Source organism: Microcaecilia unicolor, chromosome 4, assembly GCF_901765095.1.
Source record: "Microcaecilia unicolor chromosome 4, aMicUni1.1, whole genome shotgun sequence".
Taxonomy (NCBI): Eukaryota; Metazoa; Chordata; class Amphibia; order Gymnophiona; family Siphonopidae; genus Microcaecilia; species Microcaecilia unicolor.
The window spans coordinates 74,710,293-74,736,732 of NC_044034.1; the positions used below are offsets into that span (position 1 = coordinate 74,710,293).

The 26,440-nt window shown below is 46.1% G+C and overlaps 1 protein-coding gene across 1 annotated transcript in view; it reads left to right on the plus strand.

Moving 5' to 3' along the window:
• The window catches only part of MTUS2 (microtubule associated scaffold protein 2), a 494,757-nt gene that overhangs the window by 454,871 nt on the left and 13,446 nt on the right, over positions 1–26,440 (plus strand). Inside the window, exons 10-12 of the mRNA XM_030202400.1 lie at positions 4,147–4,220; positions 15,245–15,343; positions 19,949–20,068. Coding sequence (XP_030058260.1) covers positions 4,147–4,220; positions 15,245–15,343; positions 19,949–20,068 — 293 coding nt within the window. The remainder of the gene's footprint in view (positions 1–4,146; positions 4,221–15,244; positions 15,344–19,948; positions 20,069–26,440) is intronic.

The window sequence follows — 26,440 nt, forward strand, 5'->3', positions numbered from 1 at the left end:
CAAAAATAATAAAAAATCATATCAGAGGTTTTTTGACTAATGAGGAAGCTCACTCAGCATTCAAATAGAAAAATTTATTTTGTGAAAGCCGAGCATCTGGAGTCTTTTCCTCCAATAAAGTATTTAATAGAATAAAATATCAGCAGTAGAGAGGAAATTTTACTTGCTATACACAAGAGTTGAATTGATTCATCAGCAAGTACCACATATAGAAGAGTCTATAGTATCACCAAAATTTGTCCCTTCCTTTCTGAGCACACTACCAAAACCCTTATCCACACTCTTATCACCTCTCGCTTAGACTATTGCAACTTGCTTCTCGCTAAGCCATCTCTCTCCCCTTCAATCTGTTCAAAATTCTGCTGTACGGCTTATATTCTGCCAGTGTCACAATGCTCATATTAGCCCTCTCCTCAAGTTACTTCATTGGCTCCCCTATCTCTTTCCGCATACAGTTCAAACTACTCTTATTGACTTACAAGTGCCTTCACCCTGCAACTCCTTAGTACATCTCCACTCTTATCTCTCCCTACACTCCTCCCCGGGAACTCCGTTCATTGGGTAAATCTCTCTTATCTGTATCCTTCTCCACTGCCAACTCCAGTCTCTGTTCCTTTTATCTTGCTGCACCATATGCCTGGAATAGACTTCCTGAATCAGTACATCAAGCTCCATCTCTGGCTGTCTTCAAATCTAAGCTAAAAGCCCACCTTTTTGAGGCTGCTTTTAATTCCTAAACCCTGTTCACTTGTTCAGTACCCAGGTCTGTTTTATCATTCCCACCTTAAGTAATTCCCTTATCCAGTGCTTTTTTTGTAGGAAAAAAGGTACTGGTACTCATTATGGGTGAGGTCACCATATATGGCTCCGCCCATATGGTAGCCACACCCCTTATACCAGCCATGTCGCATATAAACAGGTATCATTGAAAATATTATACCAGTATAGGAGAAAAAATGTGATTTTTTTTTTCATTATAAATAATTTCTGTAAGCTGTTACAGCTCCAGTATACCCAGTGCAAAAAAAAGACAGCAGATGTAAATTCTCAAATTGGGCATATTCCAAACACTAAAATGAAAATAAAATGATATTTCTACCTTTGTTGTCTAGTGACTTTGTTTTTCTGATCATGTTGGTCCCAGTCTCTGATTCTGCTGCTCTCTTCTGTTCCCTTAGCTCCGTTTCCAGGGCTTCCTTTCCATTTATTTCTTTACTTTCCTCTTTTCTTCTTCATTTCTTGCTCTACATCCATAGGTAAAAGCTGGGTCCTCCACAGACTTGACTGGAGGAGGTATAGAGTGGATCCAGTTTTTGCCTATTTTCTCTATCCATGTGCAGTTTTTTCCTCTTTTCTCTTTCCCTCATCTCCGTCAGTATGCATCTCCTTCTTATTCTTCCCTCCCCTCCATCCATATGCATCTCCTTCCTCTCTCTTCCCTCTCATCCATCCATGTCCAGCATTTCTCCTCTCTCCTCCCCTCCATCTGTGTTCATCTCACTTCCTCTCTCTTCCCTCCCCACCATCCATGTCCAGCATTTCAACTCTCTCCCCCTCCATCTGTGTCCAGAATTTCTCGTCACCCCTAAATCCATGTTCATTTCCTCCTCTGCCTTCCCTCCCCTCCATCCATGTACAGCATTTCTCCTTTCCCCCTCCCCTCCATCCATCTTCATCTCACTTCCTCTCTCTTTCCTCCTCTCCATCCATGTCCAGCATTTCAACTCTCTCGCATCTCCTTCCTCTGTCTTCCCTCTCCTCCATCCATGTCCAGCATTTCTCCTCTCTCCCTTCCCCTCCATCCGTGTGCATCTCCTTCCTCTGTCTTTCCTTCCCTCCAACATTTCTCTTCCCTTCCCTCCACTCTGTCCATGACCAGAATTTCTCCTGTCTTGCCTCCCCTCCATCCATGTGCTTCTCCTGCCTGTCTTCCCTCTCCTCCATCCGTGTCCAACATTTCTCCTGCCCTCCCCTTCATCCATCCATGTCCAGCAACTCTCCTCTCTCCCTTCCCATCCATGTCCAGCGATTCTCCTCTCTCCCCTGCCCTCCCCTCCCATCCATGTCCACCGATTCTCCTTTGCCCCTATCCTTCCCTCCCATCCATGTCCACCGATTCTCCTCTGCCCTCCCTTCCATGCCCAGCAATTCTCCTTTGCCCCCTATCCTTCCCCTCCCTTCCATGTCCAGTGACTTGCCCAAGCCTCCACCTGCCCCCGAGATCATTCCAGCCCTACCTGCCCACCTTCAACTCCCCTACTTTCCGTTTGTGCCCCCTGTGTTGAAATTTTCTACTTTTTACCCAAAGTCGCAGCAGCGAACCGGCAGTGAAAACAGCAGGCAGGCTCGCTTCCTCGTCACTTCCATTCCCTCTCAGTGTCCCACCGTCGTGGAAAGGAAATTACATCAGAGGAAGGCGAGACGCTGAGAGGGAAGGGAAGCAACGAGGAGGTGAGCCTGCCTGCTGCTTTCACTGCCGGTTTGCCGCTGCAACTTCGGGTAAAAAGTAGAAAATTTCAACGCAGGGGGCATGAACGGAAAGTTAGGGAGCTGAAGGTGGGCAGGTGAGCCGGCCCTCAGAAAAAAGGTGCCGGTACGCCGTACCGGCACGTACTGGCACAGAAAAAGCACTGCCCTTACCCCTTCCATTGCCCCTGGTACAAAATAAGTACCTGAATATATGTAAACCACTTTGAATGTAGTTGCAAAAACCTTAGAAAGGCGGTATATCAAGTCCCATTTCCCTTTCCCTATTTGAGATTCTAGATGGAATGTTGCTACTATTGAGATTCTGTTGCTACAATTTGAGATTCTGCAGGACATCAGACTCACAGAAACAGAAGCCTGCGCGGCCGCATTGCTGATCTGCAAGGGCAGGCTTCTACATGGAATGTTGCTAGTGGAGGAGTAGCCTAGTGGTTAGTGCAATGGACCTTGCTCCTGGGGAACTGAGTTTGATTCCCACTGCAGCTCTCTGTGACTCTGGGCAAGTCACTTAACCCTCCATTGCCCCTGGTATAAAATAAGTACCTGAATATTTTATAAACCGCTTTGAATGTAGTTGCGAAAACCTCAGAAAGGCAGTATATCAAGTCCCATTTGCCTTTCCCTTATTTGTCCTGTTCTGATTAGATTGTAAGTTCTGTCGAGCAGGGACTGTCTCTTCATGTTCAAATGTACATCTCTGCGTATGTATAGTAGCGTTTTAGAAATGGTAAGTAGTAGTAGTAGTAGTAGTAGTAGCCAACATACAAATATTACAGTAGTCCAAATTAGTAAGCACCAATGATTGTACCAACATAGGTTCACACTTAGATACATATATATGTCAGTATGCTGCCTAAGCACAAATTGATAAGGACTAAATTCAGTAAATGGCACCCAAATTTGGGTGCTGACAAAAATGCACACTGAGCGCTATTCTATAAACAGTGCTCTGAGTTGGGCGCTATTTATAGAAAAGCGCATAGTGCCGAGATCCGCACCCAATTTTTTAGGTGCAAGGATTTACACCAGCTGAACCCTGGTGTAAATCCCTGCATCTAAATTAGGCACAGATTCCCCGAATTCTAGTGTATCCATGCCCCTCCCATGCCCCCCTTTTCAGTTACGCGCTAAAGGATTTACGTGTGCATCTTTATAGAGTAGTGCTTAGCAAGATGCATGTGTAAATCCAAATTGTTGCCAGTTAATGCCAATAATTTGATTCTTAGCACCTAATTATTGGCGCATTACTCAGTTAAATTGTCTGCCCAAATTTTCACACTCAATTTTAAGCATCATTTATAGAATCCCCCCTGCACATACGTGACTATGTTGCATAGTATATATTTGAATGGGAGTGTAAACACGGAAAGGACAAAGGAGAACTCCTATTTATGCATGTGAGACTACTATAAGTTATGCATATCCCTGACGCATTTAACCGCGCTATCAAGTTACTTTAGTATTCTATAACAGAATTTAGGCATCTAGGTTCCATTATAGAACTGGCTCCTATTTCCTGCTCTTGGGGTGCCCCCAAAGAGTGCAAGTCTGTCATGCCAGTACTTCCATAGCTGATCTGTGACACTTCTGTTTTCTTTTGCTTTTATATATGATTATTTGCATGGAGGTAGAATTTGTATGGATTTTTTTTTCTTGTAGATCTGCAGTCTAACCATGAGCTTGAACAGAAGATGCTGGAGGATGAATTTGAAAAGCTTCGTCTGTCACTTCAGGTTAACACTTTTATTGTAAAGCTTAACGTTAACAAGCATAGCCCCCATTTCTTACTGCTACATACTCCTTCACTTTTCATCCTCCTGTGCTCTCACCCAGCCCCCATTTCTCATCTTTCTTTGCCTGAACAACACTTTATCTACCTCTGCTCTCCTTTACTCTCACCTGCTCCTCTTTTCTCTCCCCACCTAAATAATCACCCACCCTTTCCCTTCTACCCTCTTCTGCTCTCTCCCTTCCAATAGTTCTGTTGCAACTGCAGAAGCATTTCTGACCTGCAGCTGCTGATTTCCTGCCTCTCACAGCGGATTGCCTCATACCACTCACAGAAGGGATGCAGAGAATCAGTTGCAGCTCAGCAGATTTTCTCCAGTCATGAGCAGGAGGGAGAAGAGGCTTTCTGGAGTCTTCTGCTGGGCCAGACAGCGGCTGACTCTGCCCTGTTTCTTTCTGATGTTTGTGAAAACTACATAAGCATTAGCTAACAAAATACAGTTGCAAATGATATAGCAAAGTATTAAGGGAGCCTTTTACAAAGCTTATGCGGTTAACTTTAGCATGAGGCACTTAAATCATTGATTTTGAATATTCTGGCCAGTTGACCACCTAACCTTGTACTGGACATCTTGATGTTTGGCCAAAGGTTATGCAGTTAGGTGTGAAAAGGATAGAAAGCAATTTGGGGCAGACCTAGAGATAACCAAATAGTGCCAATATTCAACACTATCTTGTTATCTTTATCTACTGAATAGCTGTGTCCTGCACTTAGAGGCAGATGCAGCAACCAAACGTAAAAAAATCAAAATCGTTAAAGTCCCTAACGATTTTTAAAAAACGAAGAATGCACCAAAAAAAAAAGTCACACATGCTCAGATCGGTATTCAAACGTACAATGTATCAAAGAATCACAATACACATCGGTAATCGGCCCCTAAATCATGCGCAGAGCAGCCAAGCGTTTTGCTGGCTGCTCTGCGCATGCTGCAAACGTAAAAACAAACAAAAAAAAAAGCCACAACACATACACGTGGCTACCCGGTCAGCAAAATCCAAAAACAAAGGATCGGGAGGGGGCAAGGGCGCTCATCAGGAGTGTCCTGTATGGACGGCCTTGCCCCCCCCCCCCCCCCCCCCCGCTGCCCCCCACTTTCCCCCGCTCCCCCCCCCCCCCCCCGAAAAAGCAAAATGCTAGCTGGCTGCCCCGGTCCCCCTCCCTTCCTGTTCCTGTGTTCTGCAGAGCTAACTCCGCCTCCCGTCATTCTTTCGCCCCGTGCCCCCCCCCCGCTGCCCCCCTGAGGTCGACTACGCCGCTCCCCCCCTCCACCGAGACCCCCCTCCCTATTAACGACCCGAGCAGCGCCTCTCACCTCTTTCAGAAGCGCTGCACGGGCAGGAAGATCTATTGTGTTGGTTGTAGAGTCTCCATGACGTCTCTTCTTCCCTGGCCCAGGCCCCGCCTCCTTCTGACAGCAGGCCTGAGGGCAGGGGATTAGGGTAGGCACCAGCAAGGAGCTGCCTGCAGGAGAGAATGAGCAGTAACCGTTACTGGATGAACGCCCCCCCCCCCCTTTGGATTTTGCAAATGGCCCTGTCTGTAGAGGGTGAGGAGTCCCACCTCAGGGCTTACTGAACATGAGGAGCAGAACAGCGATAACGTTAAAAGAAACTGGAATTCTTATGCTTGTGGAGGTGAGTGAACTTTTTAGGCAGTTACAATACATAAATAAAATGATCCCCTTCAACCCTGGGAATGGGTGGGCACATGGGCAAAGTTGAATGGGGTCTACCACAGAAATGGAGATGTGGAGGTCTGGCAGTAAATAATAGGAGAATATAACAGAAACCTTCATGAAACTTTTAAACAAAAATTATTTCTCTCATTACTCATATTATATATATAATTACTTTTTGTGCAGAATCCAATAAAATATATAGGTATTTATTTGTTGTGCTCAGTTTTTTGGTGTATTGCTGTGGACTGAAAATCCAAGCTTAGCAGGGACACCACCCTTACATCATAGCACATCCTACCTCCATCCTAATAATGCTGTTCAATAGATGGGCAAAGTCCAAGAAAAATATTAAGAATTGATGTTCAAAAAAATTGAATAACAGCTACTTAGCTTAAGCAGAGATGTACAGAATCAAAGATCTTCTTCCTGCCAAGTTCTTGTCCACTGCAGTACTTTTTTTCAAAAGAATCCTTCCGTGCAAAGTTTAAGAACAAAGAGAACACAGTCCAGCAATTCTAGTTCCCTACATGGGCCATGTTTCGCCAAACTAATGGCGTCTTCAGGGGAACTGATCTGAAATACAGGTAAAGATTTTGTAAAACCTAGCACTTCATTTCATATCTAGAAGTAAGTGTAGAACAACCATACAAAACTTAAAATATAAGGTATACTCCTTTACAGCAGAAAATACAAAATATAACTCACTGTTCAGCAGAACCAGGGAGGAGCCCCACCCTGTCCGGTTCACAAACCTACTCCCGAACGCCCACACATGCGCAGAATATGAACATGAACAGTGAGTTATATTTTGTATTTTCTGCTGTAAAGGAGTATACCTTATATTTTAAGTTTTGTATGGTTGTTCTACACTTACTTCTAGATATGAAATGAAGTGCTAGGTTTTACAAAATCTTTACCTGTATTTCAGATCAGTTCCCCTGAAGACGCCATTAGTTTGGCGAAACATGGCCCATGTAGGGAACTAGAATTGCTGGACTGTGTTCTCTTTGTTCTTAAACTTTGCACGGAAGGATTCTTTTGAAAAAAAGTATTGCAGTGGACAAGAACTTGGCAGGAAGAAGATCTTTGATTCTGTACATCTCTGCTTAAGCTAAGTAGCTGTTATTCAATTTTTTTGAACATCAATTCTTAATATTTTTCTTGGACTTTGCCCATCTATTGAACAGCATTATTAGGATGGAGGTAGGATGTGCTATGATGTAAGGGTGGTGTCCCTGCTAAGCTTGGATTTTCAGTCCACAGCAATACACCAAAAAACTGAGCACAACAAATAAATACCTATATATTTTATTGGATTCTGCACAAAAAGTAATTATATATATAATATGAGTAATGAGAGAAATAATTTTTGTTTAAAAGTTTCATGAAGGTTTCTGTTATATTCACCAATTTTGTAATTTGAAACCGTTTCTTATAGAATACCCAGAATTACGTTTAGTAAATAATAGGAGCCAGCTAAAAAGATAAATGAAGCGCAAGGCTAGAGAGAAGCCACTAGATGTGGACTTTGTGAACCTCGGGCCTTTGGGCATCCCCCCACCCCCCACCCCTAGTTGGTCAGGCAGGCAGCCACAAATGGTTGTCTCCATGACATTCACAGTTGCACATATCCCCACAGATCCATTATCAGCTTTTCAACAATAAATAGGTAAATAACATGATAGCTGTTTGCATCACAGTCCACTGCTGTCCATTGTGTTCCTGCTGACTAGTGTATAGTATAGAGGCCATGAAAAGGTGCAAACCATACATATTTCTAGTCTTTATTGTAAGCAATTTTGCTCTTCTTTGAGCTGAGAGCAGATCTGAAATTGCAAGACAGCATTTTTCTGGTAAATACCTTTCTAAGGCTATAGAAATTTGTGGTTTGACATTTTGGCCTGTGCTAACTTGTGATAAGTTGCTGGTCAGCAACTAAGCCAGAGATTCCTATGACTAAGGACACCTGCTGTATCCAGATAAACAATCAGAAGGAGAAGTGAGTGGCTGTGGGTAAAACTGTAAGGGTGGAGGGGGCTAGAATGATGACTGTGCATACCAAGGACAAAGGTCACCCCATATCAAATGAAAACTTGTGTGCATGAGAGGCCCTAACCGCCAGTATAATAAGAGAATAAATGATAGAATTTGATTCATAACAGGAAACAGAATATTCTGGAAAGATGCATATTCATTAGGTAGGAAGGGTAATTATAATTAAGATAATGAAGAAAGGAAGAAAAAAGTATTTAACAGGAAACAGAACTGAGGATGGAGAGCCTCAATGTGCCTACACTAGCAGGTGGACATATTGACAGCTCCCAGGGAAAACTCTGTTTTTATTTGTTACATATTATACTGTATTGGGAGTTTATTTGTTACTATTTGATTGGCTTCTTTGACAATTTGAATAAACATTTATTATGTCTAATACTTCTGTAGTAGCTAGAGTTTTTCTTGCCTGGAATTCTGCCTGGGGGAGTAAAGATTTACTCCTTCAGAAGGTTACTTCTGTCCCAGAGGCAAGACAGAAGGTGAACATTAGTTCCTGTGCTGTTTCTTCTTCAGCAGCTAGGTCCTTCAAAAAGCAAAGCGTCCTTTGTTAGCAGAGACATAAGGCAAATTAGGTCTCAGCTCAGCTCTCTAGCAGAAGGGGAAAGGTAGGATCAGAAGTCTCTGCTTACCTGGAGACAGTGACAGAAGGGGACTCCAGCTGGCTCATGGCTTTCAGGGTTCATTTGCTTGATACTGCAGAGACAGAATGGAGAGCAAATGAGTTAGTTTCCCAGGAGTGGAAGATTCCAGGCAGGTGAGAAGCCACCTCCTCTTTAGGAATATTAAGGAAACGTAGAATCGAAAATGCATCTAAATCACAGGATTTAGACTTCATTCTTCCCAAAACATTTCTGTGTGTGGGTCCATCTCCCAAACGTCTAAGTGACCGCAGCTGAATCATCTCCAGTGCCCTATAAAAATGTACATCTTGGGATTTTCAACCCTCGATATCGCGTTATTGTGATGGCACCAAAAAGAGGCCCAAACAGGAAGTGCAATTTCAGCAAGGGCGAGAATGAGCTCCTTGTCAAGGAGATCGCAGCACGCCCAAGTTTTCTGGGGTCCTAGGTATTGGGGACTCATGGGAAGGGAGAGCTAATTGATAATTGGTGGGGGGGGGGGGTTTCTCTCCTTTTTTTCTTCTGTGAATGATGTAACTTTTTATTAGTTTTTGTGTTCATTCCTTTCCTGATTTTTGAGCAAGTATATTCCTTGTATTATTTTGTTAAATCTACTGTAAATAATTAAAAAAAAGGAAATCGTAGCACGCCATGCCAATCTTTATGTATGCAAATACAATACCAAGGAAAAAAAATGGATCACCATAGGCGACAAGCTTATTGCGGTCTACCATGCGCATAGATCTATAGAGGACATCAAAAGAAAATTAGAGGCAGCTGACGATGTTAGTGAAGTGCAAGGCTGGGACTAACCCGCTGGGTGCAGACACTGAACCTCACCCCAGTGGAGTACATGGTGCACAGGCTCCTACCCCAGGAGGGCATCTGTGGCCTGGGAAGCCAGGACACCTCAGCACAGGCTGGGGAATCAGGTAAGTTTTGACAAACCAAGCTGTGTTGGCTGTTCTCTCTGTGCCACCCTCTCTTCCTGTAGCAGGGACAGTGAGAGGGGCCTCATTGATACCGCTCCCATGTGTATTACAGATTCTCAAGTAGGTGGAGTAGGGGGTAAGAAGGCACACCAGAGTACATGCAGAAAGGCCTGTCACCAGCTCTTCTCAATTTCTGCTTTCCACACCGCTGTGTTCCTCTCACTGTGCCCTTCACACCGCTTGCACAATCCTTCCTTCTGTACCCCCTAGCTGTGTGGCACCCTGGCCTCTGAGGTTCATATAGACCATACCCCTTGGCTTCTGCAGTGTTGGATGTAGAGGCATACATCTTTGGGTTGCCTGACAATGCCGTTCCTCATCAGCTGTGTTCTAGAAGTGTACATGGAGGGGTTTGTTCAAGAAGGCTGCAACAGACTGCCAGATTAGCTAGTGCAACAGACACATTTCCTCTACGTTCCCTATGCAGGCAAGGACACGGAGTCAGATGGAGAGCCTAGAACCAGCAGCCAGCAGGCAGGGCAGCCACATCAGGAGGAGGGTGAATCGATGGCAGCTGAGGGCTTACAGGAGGGTGCCCTTGGAGAGGGAGAGCTCCTAGAGGGCATCAGCCAGGAGCCACCTGCAGAGGATGAAGAGCAATTAGTGGGGCAACCCCCTTCCTCCCTATGGCATTTGCAGATGGCCCAGTAGAGGCAGATGAGGATCCATAGCCAGCCCATAGAGGACCCTACTGCCACAGGCAACAGATGCCATGGCTAGCCAACAAACTGCTAGCGCACAGTTTGCAGCTTGCAGACTACTGGCAGCAGAGACTACAGCTGCTGCAGAAGGGGGTCAGAGCCCAAAGAGAATGCATGCAGCTGCTGCAGAGCATGTAGCAGGGTATCCCAGAATATCTGGCAACAGATTAAGGGGAAGGCTGTAAGCCACTTAATTGCCATTCTGTGGTGGTGTGTGCTTGGGGGGGGGGGAGGAGGAGGGAGGTGTATTCTGGTGGAGATGTGTGGGGTGTGGCAGGGGATGGAGGTGGTGTGTTATGTGCTGGGGGAGGGGGGATGTTAGAGTTGTGCGCATAAACCCTAACCCTACCCAAATACTAACCCTAAGAACCCATCTCCCTAACACATATCCAGGAGACAAAAACAATGAACCAGACTACACCTCCCACCAAAATTCCCTATGTTTATCCCGTATCCCATCTCCCTTCTCTCTCATTATTGTAATATACTTCACGTATATTTTCTTTAGCAACACGCTGTAACCCCTATTACTATGTAAGCCGCATTGAGCCTTCTTTGAGTGGGAAAGCGTGGGGTACAAATGTAATAAATAATAATAATAAATAAATTGTACATTTACCTTTACTGGAAATGTATCTGAAGGAGTCTTTATCTGGTGTGGACCCTCAGCTGGTGTGCTCCCTAGTCAGCTGTGTGTGCAGGGGGGGAGAGGAGGGGGGCTCCTCATCCTCTGGGTCTGGCGGCTGCTGCTGTGGTTGCTGGCCCTCCTTTGGAAGGGCCTGTCTTCTTCGGAGAGCCAGGTTGTGCAGCATGCATCAGGCCATGAATATTTTGGCCACCTTTACAAGGCTGTAGAGGAGCTCCCCTACGGAATGGTACAGACATCAGAATCCATTCTTGAATTGGCCAAAGGTGCATTCTGTGATGGTGTGGGTACTCTTACGCCTCATTTTGGGTGGACTATGGGAGCCAGGTTCACAAGGGGTGGCCTCTGTCATCTGTGGAGGGGAAGCAGAATCACACATGGTTGTGTATTGGCTGGTATGGTGACCTCATGGAGGTGGGGAAATGGTTGGGAGTTGTTGGAGCATCTAGAGTGAGGGAGTGCATTGAAGGTTAGGAGGGGGAGCCAGCCTCCAGTGATCTCCCCTTCGTCAAACATGCAGTAGATTCCTCAATGCTGAAGGATGTAGGCATCGTGGGTGGAGCCTGGGTAGCAGGCACACACATCCACAGTCACCCCCTGGGCATCATACATGACCTGCATGTTCATAGTGTGAAATGGTTTTCTATTTCTATAGGTCTTGTGTGCCCTGGGAGGGGGGTCTGAGTGTGATGTGTCTGCAGTCGATGATGCCTATGACCGAGGGGAAGTGGTCTATGGCATAGAACTGAGCCATGTTGTTCTGAAGTGCCTGGGTGGTAGTGGGGAAGGTAATATACTCAGAGGTGTGGGTGAGAAAGGCATCAAGGAACTGGGCAAGGCAGTTGGCAGGCTGTGAGGCCTGCATTGACTGCTAGCCTTGACTGGAAGGTGCCAGTGGCCAGAAAGGAGAGAGAGGCAGTGACCTTTTGGTGGACTGGCACAGACTTTTTCCTGCATGTCCTGAGCTGGGGGAGGGGTTGTAGCTGGTCACAGAGGTGTTGTATGGCAGCCCTGTCAAAATGAAATCTAGTCAGGCATTTCTGGTCAGTTAGATCCAGGAAGCGGGTGTAGAGCCTGAAGACTATGTAATAGAGATATTTCCTTTGGGGCCTCCCCTCCAAACTCTCATCCACCTCCAGCAAGGTGTGAGCCACCAAAGCATTCAGCACATCCATGATTGGTGTGCAGGTGTCCCACCATCACAGGTTCAACCCACTGAACCCAGAAATACCACTGCATACCTACACCTACTATACCGTGTGTGACCCAGCACCAGCTCCCACATCAGCACACAGTCATGAGACACACACCAGCTGCCCAAAACACTCTCCAACCACCAACAAACAATCCAGCCATACACAGCTGCAGCACTATGCACTCACTCTCTGCCCTCACACAAACAGAAGCAGCAGAACATAGTGACAAACTGGTTGTGGACAAACAGAGGAACGAGGAGAGACAGAAGACAAGTAAGTAGAAATGTAGAATGGAAAGCATGGGGGCAGGGCCGCACCCCCCCAAGTCGCTGATCGCTGCCCCCACCACCACCAGCAGACGATGTCGTCTTCCTCCAACACTGACTGACTGGCCCTGCGGCTGCTTTTTCTCTCAGGGCATGCTCGGTTTCAAAACCGAGCATGCGCGTCTGAGAGGAAAAGCAGCTGCTCAGCAATGGGCAGAAGAGCAGCGCTGGAGGAAGCTCCGACCCCTCCCCAGCCTCCAAGGGGGGCCCGGCACCGGAGTTTTCTCTTTCCTGCTCCTGTCAGGACGCAATCACTTGGGTCCCGTCAGGAGCAGGAGAGAGAGAGAGACCCTGGCGCCGGGCCCCCCTTGGAGGCCTGGAGAATTTTGCCCCCCCCCCCCCTCGGTGGCACTGCATGTGGGTTTGGGGACAGTGAGAGTTTGGATGAGGGAAGGGGACAAGATACAGAGGAAGGGATGAGTGTGGGCAAGGACTTAAAGAGGTGAGACAAGTCAGGAAATGTAAAGGTCAAAAGGTTCAGACGGGGGCAAACAGACAAAGGTAACAAAGCACTCAGCAACTCTCCAATACTGTATTTCTCACAATCACTTCCACCTCTCCACCCTCCAATTCAGCAAAATCACAAATGGGTCTAAAGACAGGTTTGGCCTTATCCATGTTTCTAAAGCAGGTCTCATTCCGGACGTTTTTCTTCCCTCCTTTGGAAGTCATTTTCCTATCCATTACTGGCAGAAAACATTCATCACATAACATCGCCCGTGTCACTCCCACAGAACGCCTACTCTGGGAACGTTTTCTGTTAAGCCGCTAGCGGACGTGAATGATTGTTTTGTTTTAGTTTTTTTTTTTGGCTTGATTATATTCTTTAGATGTTTTTCTGCAAGAAAAAAGTACATCTGCCTGTTATGCCATTTTCTGAGCCCCATAGACAGATAAGATAGAATAACAGGAGTTTAGGTAGTGAATAAGGGTAACTAACTTTGAGCACAAAGTCAGAAAAGGTGCTTGAAAATGATAGAGTAGGAGTGGATAAGCAAGTCCTGCTACGGTATGTGCCGCCTGATGCTAGAAATGCAAAAAATATTCATTATTATGTCAATAAAGATTACATCATTCCATAATCTGAAAGGAGGAAACAGACGAAGGAGGAGTGGGGCCTAGTGGTTAGAGCACTGGTCTTGACATCCAGAGGTGGCCAGTTAAAATCCCACTGCTGCTCCTTGTGATCTTGGGCAGGTCACTTAACCCTCTATTGCCTCAGGTACAAACTTATGGGCCGATGATCAGAAGCAAACGCAGGCGCTAGAGGCTATTAGCGCCATACTAGTTCCTGCATTTGCTACCGCCCCATGATCAAAGCCCCTGAGCGCTCGGCTCTGACTCCAACTAGCATGCAAATGCATGCTAAACAGGGCTCTTAGCGCAAGTAGCATGCAAATGCGTGCTAAATGTATTCCTCCCCAATGATCAGCAAGGATTGCGCCAAACATTGGCGCGCTGTCTGCGGCAAACCCTACTCCACCTTGGAGCTGGCGTTAGGGTTTGCAGACCATTGGGGTGGAATGGTGAGCCCTGTCCACATACATTTGCATATTAGCAGGTCCCCCATTCCCTCCCAATGCAGCCCCCCCCCCCCCCCCGCTGGCAGCAGCAGGAACCCTGACCTTCCCACCCTAAGCCAGCGACACAGGGGCAGTCCCCCCAACCCCCTGACCCACGTTCACGGGGGGCTGGAAATCCGTTGGATCTCCTGCCCCCCAATCCCTTTGCGTCCCCCCCCCAAAAAGCCCTGGTGGGCCACGAATCAAGCTGTCCCCAACCTGGTGGTCTAGCGGCCCTCTTCCCTACCCCCGTATCATTGTTGGAGGACAGAGGTAGTACACTCCCTCCTCTTTTAGCAGCAGTGAAGCCCCACCCCAAGGCTGGGCCCTGCGATTTTCGAGGCAGTGCTGCAGGAAGAGGAGGGAGTATGCTACCTCCCTCCTCCAACAAAGGTACGGGGGGCGGGGAAGAGGGCTGCTAGACCACCAGGTTGGGGGGAGTCTTTTTGCGGCCCACTGGGCCACCAGGGCTTTGGGGGGGGATGCATGGGGGTTTAGGGGAACTGCAAATTGCCGGACCTCCAGCCCCGTGTTGGTGGCATGGGGTGGGGATTTGGTGGTGGCACTAGGCCACCAGGGCCTTGCTGTTTGGGGTCTGGTGATCCCACGGACCACCAGCCCCTGTGTTTGACAGGTATGAGCTTTTGAGAGCCCGGGCTTGTCAAACAAGTGCGGGAGGATTGTGCCTGAGCACATGCTCAAGTACAGTCCTCCCCGCACTTTACCCTATGATCAGAGATAGTAATGCGCATAAATTTGCATGCTATTATCTATGATCATAGGGGCGGTAAAGACCCACGCTGTTCCAGCTCCATTTTTAGAGTGCAGGGCTTTCGATATCTGGGCATTAGATTGTGAACCCTCCAGGGACAGGAAAATACCCAGTGTGCCTGCATGTAACTCACCTTGATCTACTACTGAGAAAGGTGTGAGCTAAATCTAAATAAATAAATAAACCTCAGGAGTGCAATCATGAGCAAAGGTGCTCTTAATATTGCCACTTTCAATCCATGGTCTAACTCCCCTTCTTCCCCCCCCCCCCCCCCCCCCCCAGTTTTTCTTTATCATTCTGTGCCAAGATGCAGAAAGTGAAAACTACAGTGCTTATTATCAAGAAGGTTTTCAGAACATTGTAGACTGGATATTTATCCTAGACAGTTGTTGATTGATTTGTTGTTGTGATTATGTGTAGGACCAGGTGGACACCCTGACATTCCAGAATCAGTGTCTGAGAGACCGGGCAAATCGATTTGAAGAGGCTTTAAAAAAAAGTACAGATGAACAACTTGAGGTAATGAATTTCTGTGTATGAATATTTGCGCCAGCACTACGCTTTTGACCTGAGCGTGTGTGTCATACCATGAGAGGACAGCATTTCAAGGGCAGCACAAAGCCAGCTCCGGGTAACCGAACAGAAAAAGAAGAATGAACTGAGGGCAGAGAAGGTGAACCGAGCAAGTAACTTACTGCTGAAGAGAGTTATTAGTCCTGGAGTGCAGACTTAAACCAAAAGAGAGCTGGTGAAGGGTACTGGATGTCAAGGATAATGGGGGCAGAAATTACAGAGGATGGTAACAGGTATGAGAGGGATCCTGGTGTGTCTGCCTGCAGCACAGCCTCCCTGAATGGGACTTGCTAGGAGAATGTGTATTTAACTAACTGGCTTAAGCAGGACCTTTGTTTATGCTGTTCACTGCAGATCAAGGAACCTGTGTGGTTTTGAAAGCTATTTAATTATACTATTGTTGGATTGTTCTTAAGGTGGCCTAATAAATTGTGTCACAACTGCCCCCCATTCTCCAACCACAGGTATACTTCTTAAAACTGGGGGACACCACTCAGTTCCTGGACTAAGTCGCTCTGGGTCCTCCGACCCAGGGAAGGATTTACTTTCAGGGCACACAGTATTTGGTGTTGCAAACCAAAGTGGCAATTTTTTATAAAGTGGAGCCTAAATTAAGGTGCCACAAAGAGGCATGCGTAGCACCAATTCTGTAGCAGCGTTAGGGCTGATTTGGAGTGCTGAACTGTAGGCATGGCTCTTTATGCTGGGTCAATGGCTGGAGTGTGTTGGCTCGCCTCTGTGCACCTCGCAGCGCACACAAATGATAATCGAGCACGTTGCAAGGCGGAACACCTATGACACACCCATGCTCCGCCCACAGATATCGACCACTTGTGGTTTCACACTAAGCAACATATGTGCCAACTTTATAGAATAGCAATTACAGCGTAACTACCAATATATGGTGCCAAGCACATGCATAGGTGCAGCTATCCTATAAACTTGGGGGCTCATTTTCGAAGGGGGCGGAGGAGGGGGCAAAATTCCCCGGGCCTGGCCTCCAAAGGGGGGACTGGCACTGACAAGGTTTCGATGGAGCAGAAGCTTCTTTCCTTTCTGTCTGCTTACAGGTCTGTATTTCTCCTACAACCTGTGTGCCAGGACCCGGATGATTGCGTTAGCGTGATTACCCTGGTTCCAGCACACAGGAGCGGAGACGACAGACCAAGTGAGGAGCAGACACAGGAAGGTAAGGGGGCAGTGGCCCAAGTGTGTGTGGGGGCTACCCATGTGGCATGGCCTGCCCCAAGCCCAGCTGCGTCTCTCGGTGGCCCTGTACAAAGTTCCATAGCTTACTATGTAATTTTGTAAGTCTAAGTGCTTTGAAAATACGCTTCTTGGTGTACAACTTACCACTTACCCCCCTAATTCTTTAAAAGTCGCCAAAAATTGCGCATGCAAATTTGGGCATGCACCCAATTTGTGTATGCAATTTAATAAAATAACAAGCTTATTAGCACCAGTAGTTGACTTTTTAACAAGCAGTTATTGGTACTAATCAGGGGCGTAGCTACGTGGGGCCACGGGGGCCTGGGCCCCCGTAAATTTGGCCCTGGACCCCCCTGCTGACAACCCTCTCGACCCCACTCTCCCGCCATCAACCCGCTGTCGCCCACCTTTGCTGGCGGGGGACCCCAACCCCCGCCAGCCGAGGTCCTCTTCTTCCTTCGTTCTGTTTCTGAGTCTGATGTTCTGCACAGAACGAAGGAAGAAGAGGACCTCGGCTGGCGGGGGTTGGGGTCCCCTGCCAGCAAAGGTAGGCGACAGTGGGGGAGGGTTGGCAACAGGAGGGGGGTTGAGAGGGTCGTCGGCGGGGGGGGGGGGGGTCAAAGTTGGCGGCGGGGGGGTCAGAAATGGCAGGGGGTGGCAGCATCACCGGGGGGTGGGGGGGCTAAAATGTGCCCCCTCACCTCAAGCTCTGGACCCCCTCTCGCCGAAGTCTGGCTATGCCCCTGGTACTAATTAATGTTCATTTAAGTTAATACATTTAAATTGAGGCACAGGATCTGTGCCTAAAATTTATGAGTGATTTGAAAAAGGGGGCATGGAAATGGGAGAGTCATGGGTGGAATGGGAGCGTTCCTAACATTTATGCGCATTGTTATAGAATAATGGGGATAAGCACCTAATATAGGGTCATACATTTCAGTGTTAGTGCAAATGGCTGCATCTAAAGTTAGGCGTATTTTCCTGGCATAAGTGCTATTCTATAAACCACGCCTAACTGTAAACGCAGCTTATAGAATAGCGCTTTTTTCCGTGCCAGTTGTTTTGGTACCATATATAGAATCTAGCCCTTAATGTTAGCTGCACCTTATAAAATTGCCTTTTAAGTGTTTATTGAGATAATTTCTTCAGGTAATAATCTGAATTGCAGCTTGCATAAGATGTATTTAACAGTTGAATAAGGATATCTGATCCTTGCTAGAGCTCTTTTCCTGACATACCCTCACTTCTCTTGCACCAGTGCTGGACTCCTGGATTTCCCAAGGAGCCTTTAAAGGCTTATTTTCAAAGCACTTAGCCTCCCAAAGTTCCATAGAAACCTATGGAACTTAGCCTCCCAAAGTGCTTTGAAAATATGCCTCTTTGTGAACCTGTTTCTTGACACATTTGCATCTCTCCTTGTTATTCCTGTCTCCTTTCTCCTCTGGATCACAGGACCAGAGGGCACCTGTCTCTTTCTCTTTACCTTTCTGTATGACTGGGTCCCCCATGGATAGGCGCCTGATACACACTTCCCACTACTTCTCTGAAGGTCTTTATTAACACTTGGTATTGAGATCAAGGTCCATTTTTCCCATGAAAGACAGGCCTAAAGTGAGAGGTTTACTCTTATATGTTCCACTCTTCTGCTGGATCTCTCAGGAGCAGCTGTGTATAAGAAAATACCAAAAGTAGTACCACAGGGTCTTTCCAGTGTAGTCCTCTTCACTCACTGCAGAAGGGCAGAGGTAGTGAGAATTGCCTGGGGCCTCCCTAACCAACACCCCCGAGCTGTACCACTGTGGTCACTACAGAAGCAAATGGGTCAGTCCACTTAACACTCTTCACAACCAAAATATGTCCATAGTCCCTTTACAGAACCACTAGAGACTGTAGTTTTCTTTGAGTCCAGTGTGTTTATTTTATTTATTAGGATTTATTTACCGCCTTTTTGAAGGAATTCACTCAAGGCGGTGTACAGTAAGAAAAGATCAAACATGAGCAATTCAAGAACTATACCAAGTATGGCATGGTATACTATTTACAATGTCAACATAATACGTAATAGAACATTATAAGTGATAGCGAAGGGTAAAGCAAAGATGTAACGTGGAGGGGCATAATCGAAAGGGGCGCCCAAGTTTTCCTGAGGACGTCCTCGCAGGATGTTTATTACAGAGGCATAGCTAGACTGATGGGCCCTTCCACCCCCCCCCCCCCCCCCCAAATATCTTCCCAGAGATATTTTTTAAAATACAGATTGTTTTTCACCTACCCCGCATCTCCCCTCCTCTTCTCTGCAGTGTCCTGGCATCTGTGTTTCTGTCTCTGAACCCAGTCCTTTCCCGGTGTACCATACAGACATCCTCGGCGCCTGCAGAGTTTCATTCTCGCTGTTTGCACCGGCCCTGCATGCTTCCATCTGCCGCGTGCCCGTGTCCCGCCCTCACTGACATCATTGCCTGTTTTCTGTCTGACGGGACACGAAAGATGGAAGCCTGCAGGGCTGGCGCAAGCAGCGAGAATGAATTGCTGCAGTCACTGAAGATGCCTGTATGGTACACTAGGGAAGGATGTGGTTCAGAGACAGAAGCACAGATGCCGGGATGCCGCAGAGAAAAGAAGGGAGAGAGCAGTGTGGTGCTGCTGCTGGGTGGGCTTCAGCCATGAATGTGTGGGCCTGTGCCCACCCAGGCCTACCTGTAGCTACACCACTGGTTTATTAGATTCTGGATCCTGGAACTCTGTAGGGTCTATTTTCTAAAGAGTGGCAGACATTAATGTGCGCAGTTTACCCTACCTCCCATGGGACTTAACCACTAATAATGTGGATTACTTTCTCTCCCCCCCCCCCCCCCCCCCCCATAGTAAATAGATCTCTGTATCAGCCCTCATGGGAGATGTCCTCCACTCTGTGGCAATGTCAGAGTACGGCTCTTTAACATTTACAGACATGTTCTCTGTTTTCTTGCAAGTACCATATTTACAACCAACAAGTTTACAAAAGCCAAAGATAATTTCCTGCCTGGTTTATCGATTTTATTTCATTTTCTGGGAAAACATGACTAAAGTCACCGGAAACAAAAAAAATTAGGCTTTAATGAATTCTCTTACAGCAAACAATTTGCAGTGGAACAGTCCAAACCCCATCCTTTTATGTGGTAAAATAAAAAAAGTTACAGAAGTTCAGACCTGTAACTGTTTCAGACTGTTTAGGACCCAGGACATGAAAATTGCCCATTCTCAACATTTTGGATCTGTGGCTTTACTGATGTGTTCCAGAGACGGTCACGATTGATAAACTTCTTTTTTAAAATAAATTTGAGCTTATTTTGCTTCCTCTAGCTTGCACTGGCTCCTTACCAGCACTTAGAGGAAGATATGAACAGCTTAAAACACGTTTTGGAGATGAAGAATCAACAAATCCATCAACAGGAAAAAAAGATTATGGATCTAGAGAAACTGGTAAATTATCCCAGTAGACCATAGGAACAGTTTCATTTTTCTGTCCATCTTTCCTATGATTACTAGGTTTTCAGCACTGTGAAGTGGGTGATAAGTAAGAGTTCCTAGTTTCTGTTTATTACCTAAGTACTAGAAGAATTTAACAGTTAACCTTCTAATAAGAAAATCAAATTACTTTATTTAAAATTGTATATATTGAATTCCATTCAAATCAGCTTATAGCAATAAAAGGAGTAGCCTAATGGTTAGTACAGTGGCCTAAGAATAGGGGAACTGGGTTCAATTCCCACTGCAGCTTCTTGCAACTCTAGGCAAATCACTTAACCCTCTATTGCCCCAGGTACAAAACAACTACCCATATATAATATGTAAACCACTTTGATTATCCTATATAATAAAATGCACCTCCAACATTCTGAAGCTGACTGCATGGCTGAGGCATTCCTGCTCTCTGTATCCATCTCCTAAATTGACATCACGTACTTCCGGGTTTGTCACAAGCAGAAGTGACCAACCACACGAGGTTTCTCGGCTTCAGAATGTTGAAGGTGCATTCTATTAAATAGGATTGGTCAGTTCCTTGAAGCACAGCCAGAGCTCAGCGTCCTGCACAGTAACGCTCAGGCACCAGAGAGAGGGGGGGGTTAACAACTTTGAATAACGTGGAGGGGCATAATCGAACGTTGCTGGCGAAATAGGTCACCGGCGATCTATTTTGGCGGCGGCGCAACAGCTGGCCGGAACCGTCTTTTCGAAAAAGATGGCCGGCCATCTTCTTTTTCGATAATACGGTTTAGCCCGGCCAAATGCCAGAGTTCGCCGGGTTTGAGATCGCCGGTTTTTATTTTTCAGCGATAATGGAAAAGAATGCCGGCCATCTCAAACCCGGCGAAATCCAAGGCATTTGGTCATGGGAGGAGCCAGCATTTGTAGTGCACTGGTCCCCCTGACATGCCAGGACACCAACCGGGCACCCTAGGGGGCACTTCATGATGCTGTGATGATTTGGTAAAGAAGCAGTACATGCCCTTCCACCTTATAAACCATACGATTGTCTGATAGATCTCCAGCCAGACACAGAAATTACTTTTGAGAGGATTTAATCTTTATTGGAATTAGAACTATAAATACAACAAGAATATCTTAATGTGGCCCTCCACCTTATCTGTAGCTGCACCCATTTTCTTCATGCCCAAAAGAGATTCTCCCATGTCAATTTCAAGCAGTTAAATGCAGTCAAACTTGCAACAGATGCACACTACCATTAATTGATGAATTGTTTAAATACCTTCATGCAGCTAAGATTTTTACCACTCAACTTGAGAGATGGCATTTTGTGTGCCATCAATCTACTCTAGAGTTTTTGATAATTGTACTGAAAAAGGACAGAATGCTTCATACACAACTGTTAGTCTATCGACTTGCTGACCTGAACATGTATACCCTGGAGGAAAGGAGAAACGGGTGATATGATACAGACGTTCAAATATTTGAAAGGTATTAATCCGCAAACGAATCTGTTCTGGAGACAGGAAGGCGGTAGAACTAGAGGACATGAAATGGGGTTGAAGGGGGGCAGACTCAAGAAAAATGTCAGGAAGTATTTTTTCACGGAGAGAGTGGTAGATACTTGGAATGCCCTCCCGCGGGAGGTGGTGGAGATGAAAACAGTAACGGAATTCAAAAATGCATGGGATAAACATAAAGGAATCCTGTTCAGAAGGAGTGGATCCTCAGAAGCTTAGCAGAGACTGGGTGGCAGCAACGGTGGTTGGGAGGCGGGGCTAGTACTGGGCAGACTTCTACGGTCTGTGACCTGAAAATGGTAGATACAAATCAAGGTCAGGTATACATATAAAGTAGCGCATATGAATTTATCTTTTTGGGCAGACTGGATGGACCGTAAAAGTCTTTTTCTGCCATCACCTACTATGTTACTATGTTACCAGAGAGAGGGAGGGAGGGGGGCCTGACACCAGAGAGGGGGGGCGGTATCTCTGTCACACACACTCTCTCTCTCTCTCTCTCTCACAGTCAATGTCTTTCTTTCTCTCTCTCTCTCTCTCTCTCTCTCTCACTCTCACACACTGTCTCTCACACTGTATCACATTCACTCTCTATGTGTCACACAGTCACTCACACACTCTCTTGGTCTCATACACTCAGTCTCACAGAGAGTCTGTGTCCCACGCACACTCTCTCTCTCTCTCGCACACACTGTATCTGTGTGAAACACTCTCTTTCTCTCACACTGTGTCTCACATACGCATATGCACACACTCTCATTCTCACACACACACACTCTCACAGACACACTCCCACCCAGACTCTCTCTCTGTCTCTCTCTCTCTCTCACACACACACACACTCGCACATTCACTTTCTCTTTCACACACAGTCACTCTCACATACACTCTCTCAAACATACACACTCCGAGGAAAACCTTGCTAGCGCCCGTTTAATTTGTGTCAGAAACGTGAAATCCCATCCTCTTCTCCTTTCCCTTTCATTAATAAAATAAACCAAACTCCCTTTAAAAAACAATAGGAACTTTTAATCAATTGCTTCTAACCCAGTGGCATAGCCACAGAGGGCCTGGGCCCCCACTTTGTGTTCAGGCCCCCTCCAAATGTGCAACTCCCGTTAAATGGCTGGCGAGGATTCTGAAGCCCTGCCAGCAAAAAAAGTTGTTGCCAGCGCTGTGCTGGAAGTCTTCACAAATTCTCAGTTCACACAAGATAAACGTTGTTTAACAGTAATATGTAAGTATGATGTCTAAATAAGTATGTAAAAGATTTTGTTGAAATTCAAAGCAATTTTTGAGAAAATGGCAAAAAAACGTTAGGAGGGGGGCTACTGTTTTTTGCTCACCCTGTATATGTGGGCATACACGTGTATATATTAGTACTTACTCATGGTAAGCCACATTGAGCCTGCCATGAGTGGGAAAGCACGGGGTACAAATGTAATAACAAATAAAATAGAATTGGTCCCATAAAGGATAAAGCAGGGTGAGATGCAATATATTTTTGGTTTCTTTGACAGGAAAAAGGATCCTTGGGGACAAATTCAGAGGGTATGTTTCTAGACATTTAAACTAGAGGGTGGAGGGTAAAGGAAACAAGAGAATTCAGTAAGTCAGAATAAACAGAGGGAAAGGTCATTTAAATATAGAAAACCACCTAAACTCACTAAGCACATGGAAAGCAATGAGCACAAATGCTAAGTAAAAAGTTTCACGACTTGCGAGCCCTGATGTTTGAAGAAAACTTGGATATTGTTGCTATTACAGACACGTTCAATGATTCCCATGAGTGGGATATGACCATACCGGGCTATAATCGTTTTAGGAAGGATAGAGAGGGTCAAAGAGGTGAAGGAGTGGCGCTGTATGTGAGAGACAATATCAGAGTGGCTGAAATGCGGGGAACCTGGGGAAAGGAAGAAGCTTTATGGATCATCCTGTAAAGAGAAGATGGAATCTGTATCCACACGGGTTGTCTACAGACCTTCAGCACAAATGGAGAAGCTAGACAAGGATCTGATAGAAGATATTCAAAAGATTGGTATGAAAGGAGAGGTTCTACTGTTGGGAGATTTCAGTTTGTCTGATGTGGATTGGACATCCTGTCTGCAGAATCAGAAAGAAGTAGGGAGATTGTGGATGCCTGTCAAAGTGCCTTGCTCAGACAAATGGTGACGGAACCCACAAGGGAAGGATCGATGCTGGATCTAGTGCTCACGAATGGAGGAACTGTTTCCAGTATCCGGGTGGGTGCCCACCTATGTAAGGGGTTTCTGGAGCGTTTTGGAGGGCTCACAGTTTCCATCACAAATGTGACAGGTAGAGGGAGATAGGGATCTGAGTCCCCCAAGCCATGGTGCATTGCACTGCACTGACCACTACACTACTCCAGGGACCTGCATGCTGCTTGAATAGACCTGGCTCTAACATCTGAGTCTGTCATAGAGGCTGGGAAGTCATATTTTAATTCACATTTTTGGGGAGTGGGAGGGGGTCAGTGACCACTGGGGGGGTATTGGGGGACACCCTTGATTCCCTCCAGTGGTCATCTGGTCATTTAGGGCACTCTTTTGTGCCTTATTATAAAAATCAGATCTAGCTCAAAACAGCTTAGTTTTAGTCCTGGACGGGTTGTTTTGTTCCATTATGGCTGTAAAACATCCAAGTCTTAGGAATGCCCAAATCCCGCCCTTAATACACCACTGACAACCTTCCTTGTGTTTTGAATGCACTTCTGATGGACTTCATAGAAAAAACATCTAAAAATTGGTTTTGAAAATATTGATTTTGATGTTTTACCACTAGCCAAACTTCTAGCCAACCAGAACTTTAACCCCTACATATATGCGGATGATGTCACGATCCACATCCCGTTCAAAAGTAGCTTAAACGAAATAACCAATGAGATCAACCAGAGCCTCCAAATCATGCACTCATGGGCGGACTCATTCCAGTTAAAACTGAACGCAGAAAAAACTCAATGTCTAGTTCTCACTTCCCAATACAACACAAACAACTACCCTACCATAACCACACCATACAGCACACTCCCTATCTCACAAAATCTGAAAATTCTTGGAGTCACTATTGATCGATACCTCACACTCGATACCCACGTGAAGAATATAACGAAAAAAATGTTCTACTCAATGTGGAAACTCAAGAGAATAAAACCTTTTTTCCCAAGAAACATCTTCCGTACCCTAGTACAGTCATTAGTAATGTCATCTGGACTACTGTAACACTTTGTACGCAGGCTGTAAAGAACAGACCATTAAAAAACTCCAAACGGCTCAGAACACCGCAGCCAGACTCATCTTTGGAAAAACTAAATACGAAAGGGCAAAACCTCTAAGAGAGAAACTACACTGGCTGCCACTCAAGGAACGAATCGAGTTCAAGATCTGCACAACCATCCACAAAATCATCCACGCAGACGCCCCACTCTAAATGTTAAACCTAGTGGACCTACCACCCAGAAACGCTAAAAATCGGCCCGCAAATTCCTCAATATGAACTTCCCCAGCTGTAAAGGAATTAAATACAAACAGTCATACGCTACTACTTTTGCATATAAAAGCACACAGATCTGGAACGCATTACCCATGGCCCAGAAGAATATGGACAATCTAACCAGCTTTCGCAAATCTTTGAAAACACATCTCTTCATCAAAGCCTACTAAAGACATCCTTAATAAATCATTCCTCAAACTACTGGGGTGCATCAAAAACACCTCTCACAACACCTTACCTAGCACCTTGCATCTAAATCACCTACCTTCAGCTTATTATCGACTGTATTTAAGATCATGTAATGACGGCATCATAACAACACTCTGTAAGCCACATTGAGCCTGCAAAAAGGTGGGATAATGTGGGGTACAAATGCAATAAATAAATAAAATGCTTCTTTTCCACCTTTTAGATGTGTTTCTCCTTCGAAAATGAGCTCCATAGTAGCACACGTGGAGGGGCATAATCGAGAATGGCGCCCAAGTTTTCCTGGGGCCGTCCTCGCAGAACGGCTCCATGAAGGGGCGGGGAAATCCGTATTATCGAAACAAGATGGGTTTCCATCTTTTGTTTTGATAATATGGTCAGGGACACCCAAATCTCAACATTTAGGTCGACCTTAGAGATGGTCATCCCCGGTTTTCGGCGATAATGGAAACCGAGGACGCCTATCTCAGAAATGACCAAATGCAAGCCATTTGGTCGTGGGAGGAGCCAGCATTTGTAGTGCACTGGTCCCCCTCATATGCCAGGACACCAACCGGGCACCTTAGGGGGCACTGCAGTGGACTTCAGAAATTGCTCCCAGGTGCATAGCTCCCTTACCTTGTGTGCTGAGCCCCCCAACCCCCCCCCCAAAAAAAAAACCCACTCCCCACAACTGTACACCACTACCATAACCCTAAGGGGTGAAGGGGGGCACCTACATGTGGGTACAGTGGATTTGTGGTGGGTTTTGAAGGGCTCACATTTACCACCACAAGTGTAACAGGTGGGGGGGGGGATGGGCTGGGTCCGCCTGCCTGAAGTGCACTGCACCCACTAAAACTGCTCCAGAGCAGGATGGGTGAAAGGGTTATATGAACACCCAGTGGCAAGGATAAGGGTAAACGGGGGATGGTCTGGCCGATTTAACATTCAAAGGGGTACAAGACAGGGGTGCCCTTTATCCCCGTTATTGTTTGCCATCTCGATTGAACCTTTGGCTCAACGAATTCGAGCGCTTAAAGAAGTAAAAGGGGTTCGTGGGGGGGGGGGGGCAGGAACACCAATTAGCTTTATTTGCAGATGATTTATTATTTTACATAGGATCCCCGGGAGGGACCCTGCCAGT